The sequence below is a fragment of the Helicoverpa zea genome, chromosome 1, assembly GCF_022581195.2.
Source record: "Helicoverpa zea isolate HzStark_Cry1AcR chromosome 1, ilHelZeax1.1, whole genome shotgun sequence".
NCBI lineage: Eukaryota > Metazoa > Arthropoda > Insecta > Lepidoptera > Noctuidae > Helicoverpa > Helicoverpa zea.
Window position 1 is genome coordinate 4,267,799 of NC_061452.1, and position 21,300 is coordinate 4,289,098.

The following is a 21,300-nucleotide window of genomic DNA, read 5'->3' on the forward strand; positions in this document are numbered from 1 at the left end:
GGACAAGTCTTATAAACGTTATTATTTTGCACAATTTACCTACGTATACATGTACAATAGAATACACACGAAGGGACATAATAATTGTTTTTATATCATACCTACTTAATGCTAATAATGCAAACAGATTTTATTGTTGTTTATTTTTGTGTCTACTACTAATTTAAGCTGTTATACGCTTATTATTCTGATGTGTCATAATATTTATCTGTTCTGAGTATTAGATATAATGTTGTTTTATGAGAACACGTGTTTTGATCATAATTTGTGCGTATTGCAAATCGATCTTTTAACCATCACCGGCTAACCCTTCTCTGTCTAATTGTGTTGCTGGGGAGTTTGTTGCACCACTTCTTCTGCCCAGCAAAACCACGTGGGAGGTGGTGAAGGGAGGGCGTTTTGGGGGCTGTCTTTTGTAAATTTCTGTCGGTCAAAAAGTGCTGTATTTCAGCCAAGTTTGAACAAACGATTGTTGATTACGCGATTGAATTAGAAATAAATACAATGTGTAACAATATTGTTTCGTCTACAGTATATTTATAGCTCCAGCTAGGTAAGTAGGTATCTTAGAGAGACCAATTGTAAGAGTGTAATTTTTTTCAGACTCTCACGTACCTACCAAGATTTAAGTACCTACATAATATGTACTTCGTGAAAATTGAGCGGGAGATATTGCTTTTTTTCAGATTTTGTTAAAGATCTTTAGTATTTAGTGTTTTCTTGTTACCAGTATACTGACTATATTAATCTAGTTAGCCATTAGACAAGTTTCTAGGTACTACAGTAGGTATCATAAGCAAGGATGATAGAGTAAGGTTCCTTTAAAACCTTGTGTAACTGGCTTGACAGCAACTAGGGTCAGTTGTAGGTACAGTTGACATGTTCAATGATTTATACGGTGTATTTTCAATGATAAATAATTAAATATATTTATTTGTATCCGTTTAATGTTTATTATAATTTTTATACCTTTAAAGATTTATTTATTTGCTTTTTGGATTACAGTAATGTGTCTTTTGTAGTTAGGTAGTTATGTATATACTTAAGTACAATACTGAATGAACCAGTGTACTTCTTCACTAATATTGTAAAGCTGAAGAGTTTTGTTTGTTTGTTTGCTTGAACGCGCTAATCTCAGGAACTTCTGGTCTGATTTGAAACATTCTTTTAGTTCTAGATATCCCATTTATCGAGGAAGACTTCCTAGTCTGTCTCTGTCTGTAGTCTCCTGCAGAGCAATAATTGTTCTTCTTCTGTGTGCGCTGCATAAACGGTATAGGTAAGTTCATGTATGACAGAATTGTTCCCCTTCAAAAGTTCTAAAAAAAGTCTGCTACAGCATGTGTATCTCTAAGGGTGAGCTCAATTGTTCTCAAAAAATGTACGGGATTTAAAATTTCGCAGTTGCGATGCGCTAACCTCTATTATATTGATACTTTTCCTCTCACCGAAAATGAATTCAAAAACAAATAAAATAATGGCCTACATATTAGTATTAGTTTTTTCCCTTGATTTAAAAATAGGCGTTATTATAAAAACAAAATCTTTAAATTATGTGAATACTGCTGAGCTAAATTCTAGTAAAAAACACATTAAAATTCAAAGCTAAAAGCTGTGACTTACCAATTACCGACGTCCTTTATTTTCCTTTGCATAGGCAACCGAATCACCTTCCTTGGACCAATATTGTACTAGATCAATGACTCGGTGTATGGCATTTTTAACCTTATTAAATAAACAATATTTATGTAAAGTTCACATTCCTTGCAATATTATTGTAGAATAAAAAATATGCAGATGACGTCATAGATGTAATGTATCAGGGTCACGGTATACTTTTGGACAATCCCACAGGAATATGTACGGATCCTAGAAACGACCTTTATTCAAACTCAAAATATTTATTTCCCTCTTAAATAGTTCTAGTGTAAACAATATTATAAAGTACCTACAGCTAACAGCCTTCTTCAGGCGTTGCAAATATGAGGGCTTAATACATATGATTATAACATTTTGTAGATTCTGCTTGTTCACTTTTGTAGCTTTAGTTTCAAAGTCCTACTCGCATCGTCATGTGGCATTTGTAACCTCATGTTACCAGCCTTATGACCAAACAGTGAAAAATAGACCTTATTTTGTAATGATAATAGTTTATTTTTGTATGTGAGACATACCTACTTTGTGACCGTAGCTAATGATTTAATTAGGGGTTTAGATTTCAGCATTAAAATTCAGTGTCAACAATTTTTCAGGGCTTGTCAAGCTCAGTTACTTGCTACGCTTTCACATAACCGTATATATTTTTTTGCCTTCATAGAACATTTTAAATAACAAATTAAGTAAAATCTTTCTTTTGATTCGTATTTAAATAATCTTATAAATAAGTATTATAGGTAGACAAAGTCTGATATAATTTTCTCCTTTCCCTTCCTATAAATAAATTGTCCTACGAAGACATATTTATGTCAAATATTCTCCGGACTATCTAGTTATTGTTTCACAGCCTACATGTCCTTCTGGCCTACTATATTTAGCATTATATTTAGAAGCCGAAACAATAGCCATTACGTCACTGTAATAGGTTTTACTTCACAAATAATATTGAGTTACTTATGGATACATTATTTGTTAGTAATATTGCTATTTTGGTTATTCTCAATATCTTTCTTGACCTGCTTCTTTTTACTGTCATTTTGGTTATTTCAATGTTTCGTGATATTTGAGGCATAACTAAGGATCCATTGTTTGTTGTTGGTGGTATAATCTTGCAACCTAAAACTCAAGGTTCTGCAGGCAATGTAGGTACCCGAGAAATTTTATACTGCAATATGATTTAGTCAGAGTCATTGCTGTGCCTGTATTTTTAGGCGCTATAACAAAGTAAACAATAGTTGGTACCTTTAAGTAAACAATAGTAGGGTTTGGATAAAGAATACCGAGCTCAAAAAACACATTATTTGAAAAAAAAAAACAATCCAATCTACTTTATTGGAATCTTTCGTACCTAATTACGTAAATTTTAAGATGTCAACAGCATCCAAAAAAAACATCCATAATTTATTGCAAAAACAAAAATAAGGAGCATTTAAATGTCAATGCACTTTACCAAAAAAATGTTTATGGTTACACAAAATGTGGTCTGAATATCAATACGTTTAAGCAGTTTTTATGCAGTTTTTGAACCCATCCATTGTTCGAGATAAACTTGCATTTAGGTTAGGTAGGTACTTAATACTTACTGGTTTTTACATGTTGGTATAGTCTTAAAAGAATAAGAAATTGCAAGGCTGAGGACAGTATTACATGGTCTTTCATTTAGCTAATATAGACACCATGTATATTATCTTTGTTACCTAAGATTCCATAGTTTAACATTTTGTAGATTTTAGTTTGTAAATTGCAGGTTCTTCTCGACTCCATTATCGCTCTTGCGAAGAGTGGTGAACGTCTTCCCGTCCTGAGAGGTTATGGACGCAAAGCTTGCATGCACGTCTTGGCCAGGTTTTCCAGCAGCAGCGGCCTTGTACAGGTTTTCAGGGTTGAAGGTCTGCAAATGAAAAGCGGTTACATTTCAGATTATATACCTAATAGGCCTGTTTCGGAAGATACGATTGTTGGTCCGTCTGACAGTTTGTCATTATTTTTTACGTTCTTCTTCTTATTTGTCGTTTATTTTTTTTATCGTGAACGTTTACTGTATCTGAATTTTATTTACAATTGAGCTATGTGCTCGATGGATGCACGATACTGACAATATTAATAACTAATTCCAGCGTAGTACTTATGAAATATAAATTATTCCCGATATTTTTTTTTGACATTACTAACGTTCTTAAGGAACTGACACTGTCCTAATTGTTAAAGCTACTAGGGTACCGGATTTCGATGCACGAGAGCATATAAACGAAACTCATTTTCACATGCTTCAGTGTCCACAGACAGAATTAGGCGAAGTGCGAGTTTTGAGTAATAAATACGATAAAATTAAATTGTTACTTAGAAATTGCTAATAACTTGGAGTTGATTGTTGTTGTTTAAAACTGCGTTTGAATAAGTACTTAGCAGTAACACTTACAGGAATCAGTCCTCCCAACAATCCAGGGGCACCCCTGCGAAAGGAAAAACTGTTTATTTATGTAGACTGTAATGAAAGCTCTTAAAGGTAACTATTATGAAAATATAATACAAATTGAATCTTACGCAACTGCAGCAGCTTGGGCGTTATTATTCCCTTGGGCTGAAAAAATGTAATTAAATTTGTTAACAAAGATATAAAAATTAAAAAAAAAAAACTATAAAATAATTTTAGTTCGTACAAACCATTAACACAGGCCAATGCGATAATCACGAAAAGAAGTACAATTTTCGACATGTTTATTATTCAGAAGTTTCTTACAGAAGTTCAAACTCTCGACACAGAATTTCCAAATGTTATGAAAATCATGAAAATTTCGGGACTTTTATATACCAAGTAATGTTGTTTACAACCTTGAGACTGTCAATAACTCTGACAGTAAAGCGTAGAGGAAAATTGGCTTAAATGGTACTCTGACTCATTTCTCGCTTAGCCAAAAATGCACGTTATAAAGGCTGAACAATCATCATCATCATCATCTGCCTAGCCTTTTCCCAACTATGTTGGGGTCGGCTTCCAGTCTAACTGAATGCATCTGAGTACCAGTTTCTTACAATGAACGACTGCCTATCTGACCCAGTTACCCGAGGAACCCAATACCCTATAAAAGCTGAGTATTATCCTGGAGATGAACATAATACTACTTTTTAAACCTCTTTTTATGTATGATTTTTATGATTTGTATCAAACATTTCAAAAGATGATAACTTTACGTTAACCCTTCCGTTTGCCCTTAAATTGAAGGAACATAAATACGGCAAGTCTAGTTTTTTAGTAACTAAATGATATAATCTACCAGCAAAATTAATAATTTCATCTTCATCTTCCCAGCCTTTTTTCCAACTTTGTTGGGGTCGGCTACCAGCAAAATTAATAATTTACAATAAATATATTATATTATAAATTATAATATACATATAAGGTTAGTTGCTCCAAACGGCACAACTTCCTCTAAACCTATTCGCAAAATATTTTTTGACAAATCAAGTTAATGCCTATCATTTAAATAATAGATTTTCAAGAACTAACAATATCTATGGCTAAAATAAATTGACTGAACCGATTATCTTCATGGCAGTCGTCTTTCTTTTGTCTTTCATATTCTCAGAAATTAAACAATGTTGGTTTTAAAACAAAAGGCTTTAGAATATTTTGAACATGTGTTCAACATAAATGGAAAACCACCAGTATATTTTGGCACACGAAAATGAATCATTTCTTTATAAGTTTTGTGTAAATACAAATTTTGGCAGAGTTCAACATAAAATGGACAGTTTTCGTGCTGACAGTAGTTGTAGGTTATTTTAGGTTTTATTATTTTAAGTTGTTATTTAATGTTTGCTGGGGATTTTCCATAATGTAATCAGGCTGAAATTTATCGACTTAAGTATATTAGGTACTTAATTTTCACATAAATGATCCAAGGACAAGTAATAATAATAATGCAATGATGGGAAGTATTCGTCTTTTGGCCGGGTTTTGGCACTTTCATAAGTAGTTTATTAGTTTTAACTTAAACATGTGCGTTATTTTATGTCATATTGTGAACTGAGATAATTCTCACTTCTCAGACCACATATGTCCATTAGAGTCAAGAGGTCTCAAATAAGTTAAGCAGGTATAAAAAATAGAAGAAAGGTATTAGGAATTTATTTACAAACTCTACTGAACTATTAATTCCATTAAAAAGAAACAATCTTTTCAGGCACTTTAATAGTCCGACCCCAGAGCACATGCCTCTCCTTACATCGAGAAGATATTTGCATAAGTCACAGAAGAGTTTCTGCCTTCGTATATTTAATAGCAATGTATGAAGTGATTGCTAAAAAGTTTGGAGTAGGCACTTGACTACAGATAAATAGTTGATATGACTTTTAATACACCAACATTATACTTATAATAATAATCAAATCAAATCAAAAATATCAATGAACCTAAATATATCCTTGATCTTACTGATAAAAAGTTTAAGAATGTAGTTAAAAACATTTTGATTAAAAAGGCGTATTATAAAATTCAGGATTACATTAATGACAGTGAAGCCTGGCGTTAAATTAATATTGTTTTTTCTTTTTCTCTGCACATGTGGCTTCCCCGGCGACCGGGACACGGGAGTGCCTCCGCCCAGACCAGCCAAGCCCAAGCCAGCAAGACCCCAAATTGCATTATATAATAACTTGGTTACCCAATATATTTTTACTTTGAATTGTATAAATTATTTTTCCAGTAACGATTGCACTAAAATTATTTTGTATAATTTATTAATACATTTTTAGCTTGATTTGGATTGTATAACATTCTCAGGACTAGATAGAAAACTGTATGTTTGTAATTATTTTTATTTTCTTTTAAAAAGAGTGTCCATGGAGTTTCTTGCCGGTTCTTCTCCATGAGACCAACTCTTTGGAACCGTGCACCTAACTTTGACGTTTCGAAAGAGCTTTCATAGGCCTATTTGAAATAAAAAAAAATGAGTTTGAGTTTGAGTTTGAGTTTGAAATATTTAGATGGACTTTATTTTTAGACCTTGATTTAAGGTGAAATCTTAAGATATATATATATCTTAAGTTCAATGCCTAGATACTCAAATTGAGTATACCAAGAGTGTATAGTATAAAATAATACTTTTGATAATGTTTCCAGTTTCAATTGAAATGACTGTAATTTGCTGATCAGTGCAACGGTGAAAAGGAAGAAAAAATATTTTTGTCCTTGTCTGCGAAGAGTATTACGACAATCAAGGTATTGCTTTGCATGTGCAAGTAGGCGGCGAAAATATAAGAGACTCGAATATATAAAAATTGGTTGTGGAAACCTATCCTTCTTGTGTTATAACAAATAAGAACGCAAAAATAGCTCTTTCATTTTTTGTAAGTTGTTGTTTCAAAGAAAGCGGAGCCGTAGTTACTTAAATATTCACCTTCGAATTTATGTACCTATATAACTATTAACTTACTTCTCTGAACCTAATTTTTTCGAGAGATCATACTGTTTTAACTTATCAAGGAAAAATACAAATAAAATAAAACAAAAACGAAAGTAATGATATTTATTAATTATCTATACGCTTATTTTAAATTATATAAAAAAAAACTGCTAAGTACCTATGTATGTTACGACTACCCAAAGGTCACAGTTCCCCAGAAGCTCCCTTTATCTTAATTTTGATGAAACTGCTAATTAAACACAATAAAACTTTAATCTATTTACAATAAGTTAGCAGTCAAGAATAAAATTGCAAGAATAATGATTTAGCAGTTCGCCAACTAATACTTGAGATAACATACAAAATTACTCGTATTTACAAAACTGGAAGATGCAAGTTGTCTTATTCCTATCATAACTTTATATTAATCAATTCATAAATAAATCTCAATAAAACTTGTTTTCCAATTTCATGAATTTGCTTATCTACATAAATAAAAAACTTAAAAAAAATGTTTTTAACAAAGATGATTGTTAAAAAAAACTATATTATGTACTACGGTTAATTACATTAATAGTACCCGCACACTGAATTTTCGTCGGTCAACAGTTTGTTTGGATAATAAATCGGTATGAAGATGAATGGTAGTACGCACATTACAAAGATCAGGTATTTAGCCGGTATCAGACTGACTGAAAACTTTGGTTGGAATAACATTCTTTTAAAAAAATAACCTCAACTGTCGAGCCGACTGTTTTGTCTACAGTATGCGGGTAAAGTTAGTCCATTACTAATCACTGGTTCAAATAACTAAGCTGAAACGTAAAAAAAATAGAAAAAAAGTATCGACAAAACAGGTTTATCGCTCAGGGCCCTTACGGAACGAAATAGTTTCTTCATTTACTTTACCGTTGTCATTTTCTACTCTAATTACACTGGCTTCCTGATTAACCACGCCATTAACATTGGAAGTATAGCTGTGGCTTCTGACAGATTTTCCTTTAAAATATTCATTTTCACCAGGTACAATTTTCTTGAGCCTCTCAGGGTTTAGTGGCTCGAAGTTGAATTCGAATTTCTTGAACCTATTATTGTGATTAAGCGGTTTGGGCTGTGAAGGAAACAAAGACAATAGTTAAATTGCTAATAACATGATAACAATCTATACTAATATATAAAGAGGAAACACTTTTATGTCTGTTAGTTTTTTTGTGCCCTAAATGCTCTGAAACTACTCAACCGATTTGAAAAATCCTTTCACTGTTGGTAAGTTACACTGCAAGCGCTCTTCCCGAGTAACGTATGCAGGATTTATTTTATCCCAATAAGCACGGGCAGTAGTCATTGATATACAAAAACGTAGTCCCCACGAAACGCGGGAGAAACCAACATGTAAACGGCTAGAAAATCATATAGTCAACGATTATAATCCAATGTATATGTTTATAAATATAATCTGCTACAATACGTGTACCTATAATATATACAACTGCATTCGTTTCTGTACAATTCGTTCCAAAAACTATTACAATATGGTCAATATTGCTTTTGGAATGCATGCGAATATAAAAATGTATTAGGTACTTTGGTTTCTACGGTAATGGAAAAATAGAGCTTAACAAGGAATAAAAAAATATCATCTGTCTGACCTCCACAACCTAGTCACCCGGGCAACCCGATGCCCTTTGGTAAGACTAGTTGTCAGACTTTCTGATTTCGACAACTAATTACGACAACCAAAAGATGTTCAAATAACTCGACGTGACAAGATGGTCACCAATCCATGCACCAACCGTGACATGCGTAACTTAAAAGAAACATCATCCTCATCCTCCGAGCCTTTTCCCAATCATGTTGAGGTCGGCTTCCAGTCTAACCGGATTCAGCTGAGTACCAGTGCTTTACAAGAAGCGACTGCCTATCTGACCTCCTCAACCCAGTTACCCGGGCAACCCGATACCCCTTGGTTAGTCTGGTGTCAGACTTACTAGCTTCTGACTATCCGTAACGACGGCCAAGGATGTTCAGTGACAGCCGGGACCTACAGTTTAACGTGCCATCCGAAGTACATTAATTGGTGTCTTAGATATTGTTAGAAAGTACATACAAACTTAGAAAAGTGGCATTAGTACTTGCCTGATCTGGGATCGAACCCGCGCCCTCATACTTGAGAGGTTGGTCCTTTACCCACTAGGCCACCACGATAACTTAAAAGAAACAATAATCAAACAATAAAATTTAAAATCATTACCTGTGGGGCGTCGAATTCAAAGAACTGAAACAATAAAATATATTATAGTTATCATTTCCTAAATTATCAGTTCAATAGTTTAAGTAGAAAAAAAGTGAGGTATTCCTCGAAGCGCCACGTTTTGTTTAGTAGCGCTCCCGATAACAATTGCTACTAAATGGTTTGCTCCGAAAAATAATATAGGTGCGCCCCTTAATAAGCTTTTGCAGACAAGTTTGAATAAATGATTTTTGATTTTCATTTGTTTGCCCCATCGGGTGCGTTTCAAAACAGTGGTGCTTCCAGTATATCTCTAAGAAGTATTATAGATAGTACATAGTTAGTAAGTAGATTAAATTAGTAAAAGGTGTATAGTGTTCGAGTAGTTTTGTAAGATAGAAGGTATAGTTCGTCTTTGTAGAAAAATGACAGTTTAGACTTAGTTTTTTTGTTTCGTTTGTTTACCTTATTCTGTGCTTTCTATGCTCTCTGAGCTTTGTGTATTTTCGTTTTTATTTTCTATTTGTTCGTCATCTTCCTGTGGTTATAAAATGTTGGTTTATTAATATAAGGGTTAATTGTATATGTCGCAGGGATATGATAAAAACGGGGATTTGATCAATTCCCTAAGGGATTTGATCAAATCACGGAGGATGTTAAAATAACAACACGATTCTATCTTTTCCCTAAAAAAATCTAGTGAATTGAACAAATCCCTAAACTGGTTCAGTGAAATGACAAAAAACATGTCAGTTCTTATTTGTGTCGCGCTTGCAAACACTAGGCAAGCCGTAGGTGTCTGTCACGCACGATGCAAAACGAATAGATGTGCCTGTAAGAAAAATAATGTTCATCACGATGCCACAAATCAGCTATATGTTTTGATAAGTGATTATTACAAATAGGCACATCATACGCAACTAAAATTTTTTTTAAAGACAATTTGTTCATTTTTTCAAAAAAAAATTGTTCTGAGTAATGGTGATTTTTTATATCAATATTTCCTTGTATTGCACACACCTGATTATCATAATAATGTAGGTATAACTTACCCAATAAACCTTTAAAATATCAAAGAAAAATTATTTTTGTCATTTCACTGAACCAGTTTAGGGATTTGTTCAATTCACTAGATTTGTTTAGGAAAAAGGTAAAATCGTGTTGTTATTTTAACATCCTCCGTGATTTGATCAAATCCCTTAGGGAATTGATCAAATCCCCGTTTTTATCATATCCCTGCGACATATACATAAACTTATATTATTTTGTCGCACGAATTACTTTAAGTTCCGTTTTTACTAAATATTTTGTTATAGCTTCTTACCCCGTTATTTCTGAAACAAAAAAAAAGTCTTTCATAACATTTACTTTAACATACATGGATTCAGAAATTAAAATAGTTTAGGGAAACAATTCATACATTTTACATAATGTGATTAAAATACTCTTTTCAATCACTATTCAAAATAATAAACATTAACCGTCTTACCACAAAAACTTTTAAACGTCAGTTTAAGCCTTGTCTAAAAAAATGACAAATTATGACGTTGACATATAGTTCATTTTGCAGCCACAATTTTTTTAGACAACTGTAAAACAAGCGTTTAAGTTTTTGTAGTAAGGCCATCAAAATTCAATTAATTTTCACTTACCTAGTCGCGATTTCTGGTGGCGAGTCTCCGGCTGAAAATTAATATACATTATTGTAAATTTTTATTGTTTACAGTACGGCTCAAACTCCCCGAAAATAACTAAACTTGTAGCTCTAGATTGTATATAGGTACTACGGGAAGATTCGTAGCGCGATGCGTAGCGTATCGGGACGTTACTGCCTACGCCGTAGCCACTAAATTCTTGTTCAAGGAAAATATATATTTCTAATTTTATGTTTATTTTGATGCTAACTGCTTTTTTGTTATTTATATTTTTCACATTTAAGAAATAAAATTAGTTTTCAACCAAAAAGACGTACATTTTTCTATCTTGACATTTCCATCATTGTTGATCAGGATGGTGGAACCGCCCGTTTTGACCAGATTCCCTTCATCATCCCTCCTCATTTCAGACTTCGTGCTGACGACAACTCCACTGTATGTACCTCCTTGGCCTGGCTTCGCATTCGCTATATCCTCAAATGACGGCATTTTTGGAAATTTGAATTTCGGGAATGGAGGAAAGAAGGGCATTGGAAAATTGGGCATACCGTTCATAGATCGGGCTCTGGGTATAGGGGGGAAACGGAACATCTGCAAATAATAACAAAGACGAACTATGCTCGTTACTCTTTGGTTTATGTGTGTGTTGTGTCTGTGTGTGTAAATATCTTACCGGTACGGGAAGTCTGAAACAATTAATATACAAATTAATTAGCAATTTAATCAATAGGATAATCTTCTACCTTTACTCGACTAAGTTTGAGGTTTAGGGCAAAGCAAGAAAGTGTCTTGTGTTCTATTTTTTGTTCATTATCCTTGTGGATGCACCCTCATGAATGAATAGGATCCGAGCGGTGGTCAGACGGGACTCACCCCGATAGTACACTTGATAGCCCGGGTTTACACTAATTTTATTGGCTTCCAAGGTCTTTGGCCACAAAACGGGTTTATTTTGATGGTGGGATTTGTCATGGGAACTGGGAACTATACCTATATGACCCAATTTTCTGGTAAATTCTAATACTTACGGTGGGAATACATCGTCGTTTTCAGGCCATGGGAAGCCAGGAAATCCAGCTAAAAGCATAACACCATGATCAATGAATGTTTAAATAATTTTCCATTCAAAATCACAAAGTACCTAAATATTTGGTAATTTTACAAAAGATATTTAAAATTATTATTTGGAAATAAAATAAATCGTAAAAAATACATACGGCTTTAAAAGTTACTTCGTATTAAGAATCTACTTTTGTCTTGTTTATGTTTACACAACTGCACATACGCAATAGACAGCCGACCTGTGTAAACTAAATAAGCAGCCTTTCTAAGAATTTCAGTACAATTTGAATTAAAATACAAAAAACATTGTAATGTTTTTACATTTCAAAGTTTATTTACTCCAAGCTTGTAAAATTTTAAACGATGTTAAATAACATATAAGTTTACAAATAAATCAACTATTGACTGAACCATAATGTCTTTGTCTGGGTCCGAAACACAATATTTCACACTACAATTATTATTTCCTAAAAACTTTTTTGCTAACAAAGAAAGGATTCAATGAGTAACACTTACCGCTAGCGACGGCGACCAAGGAAGCGACTATTACAACAGTCGTGACAGCCATTATATGGCCAAGATTTTATTACAGGCAGTAAACAATTCACAATATACGTCGCATTAACCAACAGTGAATAACTGAACACCTTACAATGCTCGTTCTTTTAAATATCATGCATAGTTGTTGTTCTTCAGCCAAGCTGTGCAAATAGTGTGACGAATAGGCCTTACATGGAAAATTGTGATGCTGAAAAATACAACACAGTTATTTAGTTTAATTCTCGGAGCGTTTAACCAACCGGAGACGACATTGTCATGCCTCTCTCTCTCTCTGCTCTCTTTGCCAAGGGTATTCATGAGACCGCAATCGTATTGCTCGTATGTACATACCTGTGTGCCACTTTATGCGTGTGTTTAATAATTTGCTCGTGTGCGTGCATAATGATGTGATTGAAAATGTATGAATGAGCTATCACTACTTGTCACGTTGCCTGGCTCACCGCGCGTTAATTGAGAGAATTTCGCATAGAGATTTGTGCTCACTGCGGCTCCATTTGGCTAATGATCTAAGATTAAAATGCCTTCACCCATGGTGTGTTTAACGCCTATTGGCAGTATGGCAAGCTGTTGAAATAATCTAGATTATTACTGAGTTACGGGTATCAGTTTTATTAAAGGCTATATAAAATTAAATGCTCATTGTACCTGTAACCAAGTAGCATTGAAGGTCACTACTGAATCTGACATTCCAGATTCGATTTGTGGCTATTGATTTTTGAGTATTTGATTTTTGTTTTCTAAGGGGTACCGGGTTCTGCGGGTTGTTCGAAAGAGATACCGCGGCCCTGGTACATAAAAGGCCTATGACGGAACACGACGGTTTTTAGTCAGTAAGAGTCTGACACTCCCTCACCGCTGCTAACCCACAGCGGGAGGGGTCATTTAATGATTTTTGACGTCGGAAAAAAAAAAAAAAAAAAAGTGGTACCGGGTTGCCTTGATAACTGGGTTAGGGAGGTCACATAGGCAGTCGCTTCATGTAAAACACTATCACTCTGGTTAGACAAGAAGGCAACCCCGACATAAAAAGAGTCGTGGAGTTTCTTTTCGGCTCTTCTACATGGGTCCAGAAAAATATAGGTATCGATTTTTTTTTCCATTATATAAGACTTTATTTATAAATAACTTTTTACATAATCTTAATAATAAAATTATATACACCTATTATCTTACTTATCACCTACTATGTACACTTACTAAAAATATTAGGAAATTGCGTCAAAAACTATCTATATAGAAAAATTTTGATTGGTTTGTTTTATATACTTTTTTGATTGAGTAGTAAAGTCTCATTAATTTCACGTTTTCTTATTGGATCAAATTAAAAAGGGCAAAGAAACTCAATGGTCAAGGGTGCTTTTTAGACCTAGACGCCGAAATCTTTGTTCAGAATTGAATAAGTCATATTATTATGATAAACCTATATATTGTTGCACGTGCTTTACCAGAATTTGATAAATCCATTGATAAGTTGAGTGACAAAATTATATTATGTGCAAATACTTGTATTACCTACCAGTTAAAATAAATTGCACATAAAATAATTTTGTTGAACATAATAATTTAAATAATACAAGAAAGCAATTGAAACGATGATAGTTTCAAAAGTAGAGGAACTGCAGCATATTTGGAATACTGCAGGTAACTTGGAATACTTCGATATCTAAATATATATAAACGCCATCGTGAGTTTTTATGCCGTAAACATAACGTCAAACGATACACAAAGCCATACAGCATTAAAAACAGGACGCTATCTTGACATTTCGGCTACCAGCCCTCAGCGAACGAGAAGCCTGATTTGAAAACTTTTTCGGTAAGAATGCAATCAGTGGTAATCATTTGCTGTAATACTCTAAATCTTTATTGTAATTATTTTAATTGCGGAGTGACCTTGTTAGTTTAAGATATTACTATGATTTTGTGAATATTTCTAGAATTAAAAATTTGACATGCAACTTTAAGTTAAGTTGGCGTGTTGTTAATTTGGAATACCGTGTTTTTTTTTGCTTTTCAGTTTTTTGGGAGTCGGTTTTATTTTTTTGTAAAAGTTTCTTTTTTTGTAAAGAGCCAATGACTATAAAACATTTAGAATTCTATTAGTTTCTAAGAAAAAGTGTTAGCAATTTTCAAAGAAAAAAAAATGAATATAATTTGGAATACTATATTCCAAATTATCTGCACCCTAAGTCAAATCACGTTTTTGGAGTATTTTTAGTTTGATAGGCATTTTGATAATATATCTGGTATTTTTTATATTTGATTGTTCTCATTATTAAAGTTTAATATTTTGACAATAATTTAATGTATTTTTTATTGAGCTATCCCGTTTCTCCTTCAATTTATTTTCAAAAAACAAACTGGTATTCCAAATATGCTTCACTTCCTCTACTATAAGTTAGTGCGGTTCAAAGGGACCGACCGATCGCAGCGTCCAGCGAACTAGGACTGTGATTTTTCTGTCATTTTCGGATTTGCACAATATCTACGTACTACGAGAGATATGTATTGTATTATTCTTCAGTTTTCTTATTTTCAACTATCTCTCGAAAAGCTTTCCTCTGTTATTAAGTCACATTTTCGTGAAATTAGTCCTTCAAGTGTGTTTAAATTTTGTACGAACCTCTTCTGGTAAACAACTATCATTAAAATATTTTTCATCATCATCATCCTTTTATAGGCCCTTTGCTGGACATAGACCTATTCTCACACATAGAAGGATTGAGTGTTAATCATCACGCTTGCTCAATGCCGGTTGGCCAAACCAAAGTACACCCTTGAAAATTGAGTGCCTGTGAGACAACGCAATTAGTGTAACTCTTAATGATGGTGATGATTCTGATATTTGACTTACCAAGAAAATTAACACACAAAAGGAAGTAATATTCCCCAGATCTAAGGTTAATTCTTTAGACATGAAGAAAATGAGTAGTATGTATGTAGATAGTAAGTCTGCAGTCAGTTTGTCAGTATTACCTGAAAGCCACTTGAAGCCCTGACTCATCACACTTATGATTCACAATGCACTGCTGTTTTTAACTCAATAAGATGCATGTTTTCCACCAACTTTTATAATTACCATATCACTAGCATGACTAAGATTATTAAACCGTTAAATAAAATGCATTTATTTTTAATTACTATTTCTGTTGAAAGTCATTTGGACACACTACAACGCATTACACTTTAATTAATCTTATCCTAACCTATTTAATTGGATATACTTTTAAATTTATGTGTTTGAATATCCAAATGCAATTTGCAAACACACTATTGTCTTAGCGTTAAGAAACGCATAATAACCTATAAGTAATATTTGCTTGCAAGTAAATCTGAACACTTTGAATGCACTCAATTTGAAAAACAATATAAAGAAAACCGTGACTGCCGTCACACTTCACTAACGATGACATGTTTTCTTGTAATTAAAGGTATCATTGTCACTAAAACCGTAACCAACCATGTAAATACATTTTAAATATTTTTGGAATTTATACGTATACATATCACTTATATAAAATCTAGAGTATGTACACCCTAAACTGAACTTATTACGTAATCAATATCTACTCTAGATAAACTCCTAAGGTTTTCTGGAAGAAATTCATTTTTAGTGAGAAGACCGCCAATTGAACTTCTCTTCTCGTTAAATAATTATGGTGTAAAGTAAAGAATAATCTATTTAATCCATCTATTAGTAACATTTACCACTACTTGTACTTACTTTATTCACTCCAAAAAGATTTTCACAGACGAACATTTGCATATCACACACTCATACCTTTATGAGAAACATGCAAGCAAAGAATTTCTCCTCTATGTCTTGATAAACAAACATGGCTTTTAATGACCATATTAGATCCGACTTGTTATTGCTCTAACCGTACAGTTTTCAAGGAAAATGAAACTGATAAGTCTTATTTTTCATATTTTTATTATACCTTTACCTACTTATTTTGTTACAGCAGTTTTTTTTCTGTTGTGATATTCTGTGGCCCAAAAAGGAGCAGAGCAAGAAGGAGAGGATCCATAGGAAAATGTTCGCACATTACGCGTAATTGAATCTGTAGCATCAGGTAATGTTTCATTTCTTCCCAAGTATCTAATTAATCAAGTAGGTAATATTAACTTCTTCTTTCTGCCCTGTTTATTAGAGGTTGGCGCAATATTTTTTCCACTTCTATTCCTCCCTGTCACTCGTCATACTGACACTCACAATAAGAAGGGATTATTCATGTCATCTTTCAGGCACTTCATCCATAATTTCTAAGGTCTTCCTATCCCTCTGTATTCTAGAAGATAATATCTACCCGTCAGCTAGGTGGACCGTAATTCACCGTCTTTTGTGATGTGTTGTGATGTGTGTTGTGATCGAATCATCAAGATCATCCATACCAAATCCGGCCAAACTTTGAGGCTAGTGAGTAAACATGTCATAAATGTGTTATCTTACGCAAAATATGTCGCAACAATGTTTACAGTAATTTAGTACAAAACGTACAAATACATCCGCGTTGGACTAAGTAGGTGCCATACAGCCACGTGACTAGTGACGTCATTCGATGCATCCTTGCATTAATGAATGCGCTTTCGAAGTTGCAACATGAAAGTGTTATACAATTGTGACGTCATTGTGAACAATATGCGTTATTGGGAGATGTTAACTATTTTGAGAAATATATAAGATAACAATAGATAATCAATTGTGCCCGCGTGGACCCGCGCCACCGGCATACAAGGGGTTAAGTATATTGTACCTTAGGAACACTTGCACCAAGGACTAAGGCAGAAAATATGTACGTATATTAGGGAAACCTGCTTTCTCCAAAAAAATATACTTAATATATGCTCACGAAGTAAGGAAATATAGTCTAACCATTTTGTTCTCCATGTATATACCTACCCAATTTCTCTGCAAGCTGTGAAAATTTATGTTTTATTAAAACAATAGGCATTCAGTAGGTACTTAACCGTAAAAGTAGAATAAATTATAAAATGATTATTTCGTTCTTATCAGAAGAATGCAAGTCAGATTGCCTGGTAGGCAGGCAGAATTAAGCAAACGTGAAGCATATACCTAATACAGTAGAAAAACCCAAAATATAATATAAACAATGATTAACAGGTATATAAAATTACTAGTCTTAGTAGTCTATTAATGTAAATGTTCTCCAAAAGGAAGCTGTAGGTAGTAAGTATTTGAGTAAACTATGTTTTACGTGTGTCATCTACAAGTCATTTATAACTCAGATGAGACTTTAATCTCCTTTCTACCAAGTGTGCTTAAACTCTACTAACCCATCGAAGTTTTTCTTAAATCCGCTTATGAAATAGCGACAACTATGCCAACAGGTGGGTAGAAGCCAGAAGCTACAAATGGTTATAGAAGGAAATCCCCATTATACAATGGTTACTATAATAATTTAAAGATGGTAATTTGTAACCGTTATGTAAGGAATAATATGGCGACTTATTATTGCTAACACATTGGTCATTAGTCTATATTTACCAAGGTTAGCGGATGTAGAAAAGTTTATTGTTTTCTTATCTAAGGTAGGTGCTGATTCATTTGGTACAGCCAGGTCTCTTAATTTTTGCTACCTACTGTAGGTATACATATACTGTATACAAAGTGTACTACGGCAAACTGCACATCAGTGGTCACTGTCATGTACTTTAACTGAATAGTAATAAGTACGATTTTCCTATAAAACTATTACCACTGACCTGAAGTTGACTGTACCTATGTATGAATGTGTGCATCAAAAGTGTAGTTGTGTGAGTGTATGACGTGTAACGTGACGTAAAAAATGTCACGTCAGCACCCACACGTGAAAATTGTTGTTGTATTAGGTACGAGATTTTGTGTGGTAACACACTTTGTCACGCAAAAGTTAATTGAAAGATCAACTGTTGGATATTGGTCAATACCCACGTGGTCCTATATAAAAAAAAAAAACAATAATGAACGTCCTTCTTTTAGCTATTAAATGTGTCTTAAACTTGTACCGTCTTACCACAAAAACTTTTTAACCTCAGTTTATGCCTTGTCTAAAAAAATGTCAAATTATGACGTTGACATATGGTTCATTTTGCAGCCAAAATTTTTTTTGACAAGTGTAGAACAGGGGTTAAAGTTTTTGTAGTAAGACCAGTAATGTTTGTTATATAGTTCATTCACGTAAATTCCTGTAAGCCAAATAAGAAACATTCTTGGAACTATGTTGAAAGATATGCTAATCAATTTTCAAGAAACATGTAGGTACGGGTGCACTTTTAAGATACTCTTCATTAAACAGGAATCACTCGTGCACCATCAATGTATGTAAAATTGTTGAAAGTTGTTCCCACGATATCTTACCTATAGGTTTTGCGAGTCAGCTATAAATAGTCTTAACAATCCCTCACAAGCCCAAACCTTGAGTTCATTGACAGGCAGGCGAAATTCCGGGTCTTTATGACGTCAAAACCAACTAGTTATCTTATTTCGCCTTTCTATAATGCCTACAGACAGGCGGATCTGACTTCACCATAACGGGAGTGAGAACAATAAATGTCTCATTTGCATGCCCGCGATTTAAATCTTAAGCTGGTAAGAATGTTCTGAGAATGCTTGGGAGCTGATGTTTTAGACTGGTTCTTTATGATGGTCACGTTAATAAAAGAGGTTATGTAGGTACTCATTTTATTTTATTGGTATGGCGAAATTAAAATAGGTGGTAACTGGTAATTTCTTAGAAAAGTCCAGATCATTGATCCCACAAAATCGTGTCTAATTTTGTTGTTGAGGAAGTTGAGAGATGAAGCAACAGTACGAAGGTAGGTACTTCTTCATTTTCGTAGAACTTGTTATACATTAAACCTGCTTCAAATCTTTTCACGGTGGTAGTATAGGGTTATCCTAAAGACTATATTAAACAGAGGAACTGGCTTTCTCTACAATATAGTACATCACATAGACAGCTCTTCTTACCTGAGACCTCCGCATCTAAAACTCACTTCTTCTTTTGACGCCTCTTCATTCCTGAAGGATGGCTGTCAGTTTTTTATATTTTTTTCTGTCCTTCGCTAGTCGGAGCAATTGCTCTGAATTCCAAAAGAAAACGATACCTACTCAGGTATAGTTTTAACATGTTTTAAAGAACATTGATTATCATGATAAATGGATTGGAAACTTACAATGAAACAACATCATACGGATATTAACAACTTAGACACGACACAAGACCATAATCACTAGAGAAAAGTTTAAGCGGTGAGCTCACGTCACTAAGTATTAACACAAATAATTTTACAACATTCTGCCGTATTCACAAACAAGCTTGTAACACTTGAGCAACCACATGCCATGATCGACTTATTGCTACAGAGCACCTAAGTCTTGCAAACATTAGCATAGTAAGCAGCTAAACCTATGAGACAAAGGAAGGTATGCAGCATTGTAAACAGCGGTTTAGTGCATACGCAACTACTAAAAGTATGTGTAGATGCATTTGCTTTTTGACCAACAAATAACATTTCGATTAAGGAAGCTACTTATCTATTAACTAGAAAATAAAAAAATAGTTACTTATCTGTCAACCTACGTAGGTGGTCCCGGTCATATTAGATTAAAATAAAAACGTGGGGCCCATTAACTATTGCTGTAGTACTTTCTTCTAGAGGTATAATAGGTGTGGATTGCATCGACTTACTATAATAATCGTAACTGGAGATTTTGACAATCAATAATCAGCCGTAGCGGCTTCACCAGCGAACGCCGAGCTCATGATCTACCAAAGTATAGGTAAAGATATGCTTTGCCATAGGTAGGATTTCAGAGGGCCCCACGTTTTTATTTTAGTCTAATATGACCGGGACCACCTACGTAGGTTGACAGATAAGTAACTATTTTTTTATTTTCTAGTTTTCAGTGCACATAAAATAAAACCGTTTAACTTAAAAGTTTTTTTACCGATTTTTTATTTTCTAGTTTTTAGTAGTGACCCCTCCCTGGGTCAGCAGCGGTAAGGGAGTGCCAGACTCTTACTGACTAAAAACAGTTATGTTTCGTCGTAGGCCTTGTATGTACATAGATACCAGGGCCACGGTAACTCTTTCGAACAATCCCGCAGCCCAGGCAGGCCTTGGCCCTGTTGGGCCCCGCTGGGGTTGCTGACAGTATTCTACTTAAGTAGCCCTTTCATTTGATACCCATATTGAGGGGGTTGTAGAAAAATATGTAATCCGCCATTTTGTATCGGCGGCCATATTGGATTTACAATGTTATTGATATTACTATATTGTATTGTCATCGGAATTAAAGGTGTATACAAAATTTCAGATTAATCGGTTGACAGGAAGAGGGTGAAATTTGAATTACTAAATTTGACCCAAGAATAAATAAAACAAACGGGGTGAGCTAAATAAAACCGTTTAAAAATCAAAAACCATATTGTATGGAACTAAGAAAAAACTCTTTCTAGGAAAGCAAGGCGGACAAGTTGGAATACTTAATAATACTACCTATTCATAATACACTTTACACAATGAAATAATACAAAGCACACGAAACATTGGTGTTTTGCATGCATTTTGACATCATGTAGCCTTAACCCATCGAGGAAAACTGTGCAGGCAAGCTGTCTCTTCAATTTTAACAGTTGCCGTTGTTATATAGTGCTACAAAGCTTAGATTCGAAATATAACATATCACCTGCTATTGTGACCACAATTCATAGTATACTTGATT

The 21,300-nt window shown here is 33.9% G+C and overlaps 1 protein-coding gene across 3 annotated transcripts; it reads right to left on the minus strand.

The window, feature by feature from the left end:
* Positions 1–7,167: 7,167 nt before the first annotated feature.
* LOC124631762 (seroin-like) lies at positions 7,168–19,884 on the minus strand. 3 transcript variants are annotated; one of them, XM_047166359.1, is made up of 9 exons: positions 19,749–19,884; positions 12,525–12,756; positions 11,975–12,023; positions 11,620–11,632; positions 11,264–11,537; positions 10,944–10,974; positions 10,616–10,625; positions 9,313–9,336; positions 7,168–8,172 (listed from the first exon to the last, which is right to left on the minus strand). In XM_047166359.1, exons 2-9 carry the CDS (start codon positions 12,574–12,576, stop codon positions 7,921–7,923), a joined length of 705 nt encoding a protein of 234 aa, XP_047022315.1. In that variant the 5' UTR covers positions 12,577–12,756; positions 19,749–19,884; the 3' UTR covers positions 7,168–7,920. The 3 variants fall into 3 exon arrangements, with proteins under 3 accessions (XP_047022315.1, XP_047022306.1, XP_047022324.1); XM_047166350.1 differs by lacking the exon at positions 19,749–19,884 and adding an exon at positions 19,543–19,673; XM_047166368.1 differs by lacking the exon at positions 19,749–19,884 and having other exon boundaries at positions 12,525–12,803.
* Positions 19,885–21,300: the final 1,416 nt, after the last annotated feature.

Coding starts and splice junctions, on each gene's coding strand:
- LOC124631762 (XM_047166359.1), bottom strand. CDS start 12,576: ATGGCTGTCACGACTGTTGTAATAGTCGCTTCCTTGGTCGCCGTCGCT. Junction 12,024..12,524: donor CTTGGTCGCCGTCGCTAGCG/GTAAGTGTTACT, acceptor TTATGCTTTTAG/CTGGATTTCCTGGCTTCCCA. Junction 8,173..9,312: donor TTGAATTCGACGCCCCACAG/GTAATGATTTTA, acceptor TTTCCTTCACAG/CCCAAACCGCTTAATCACAA.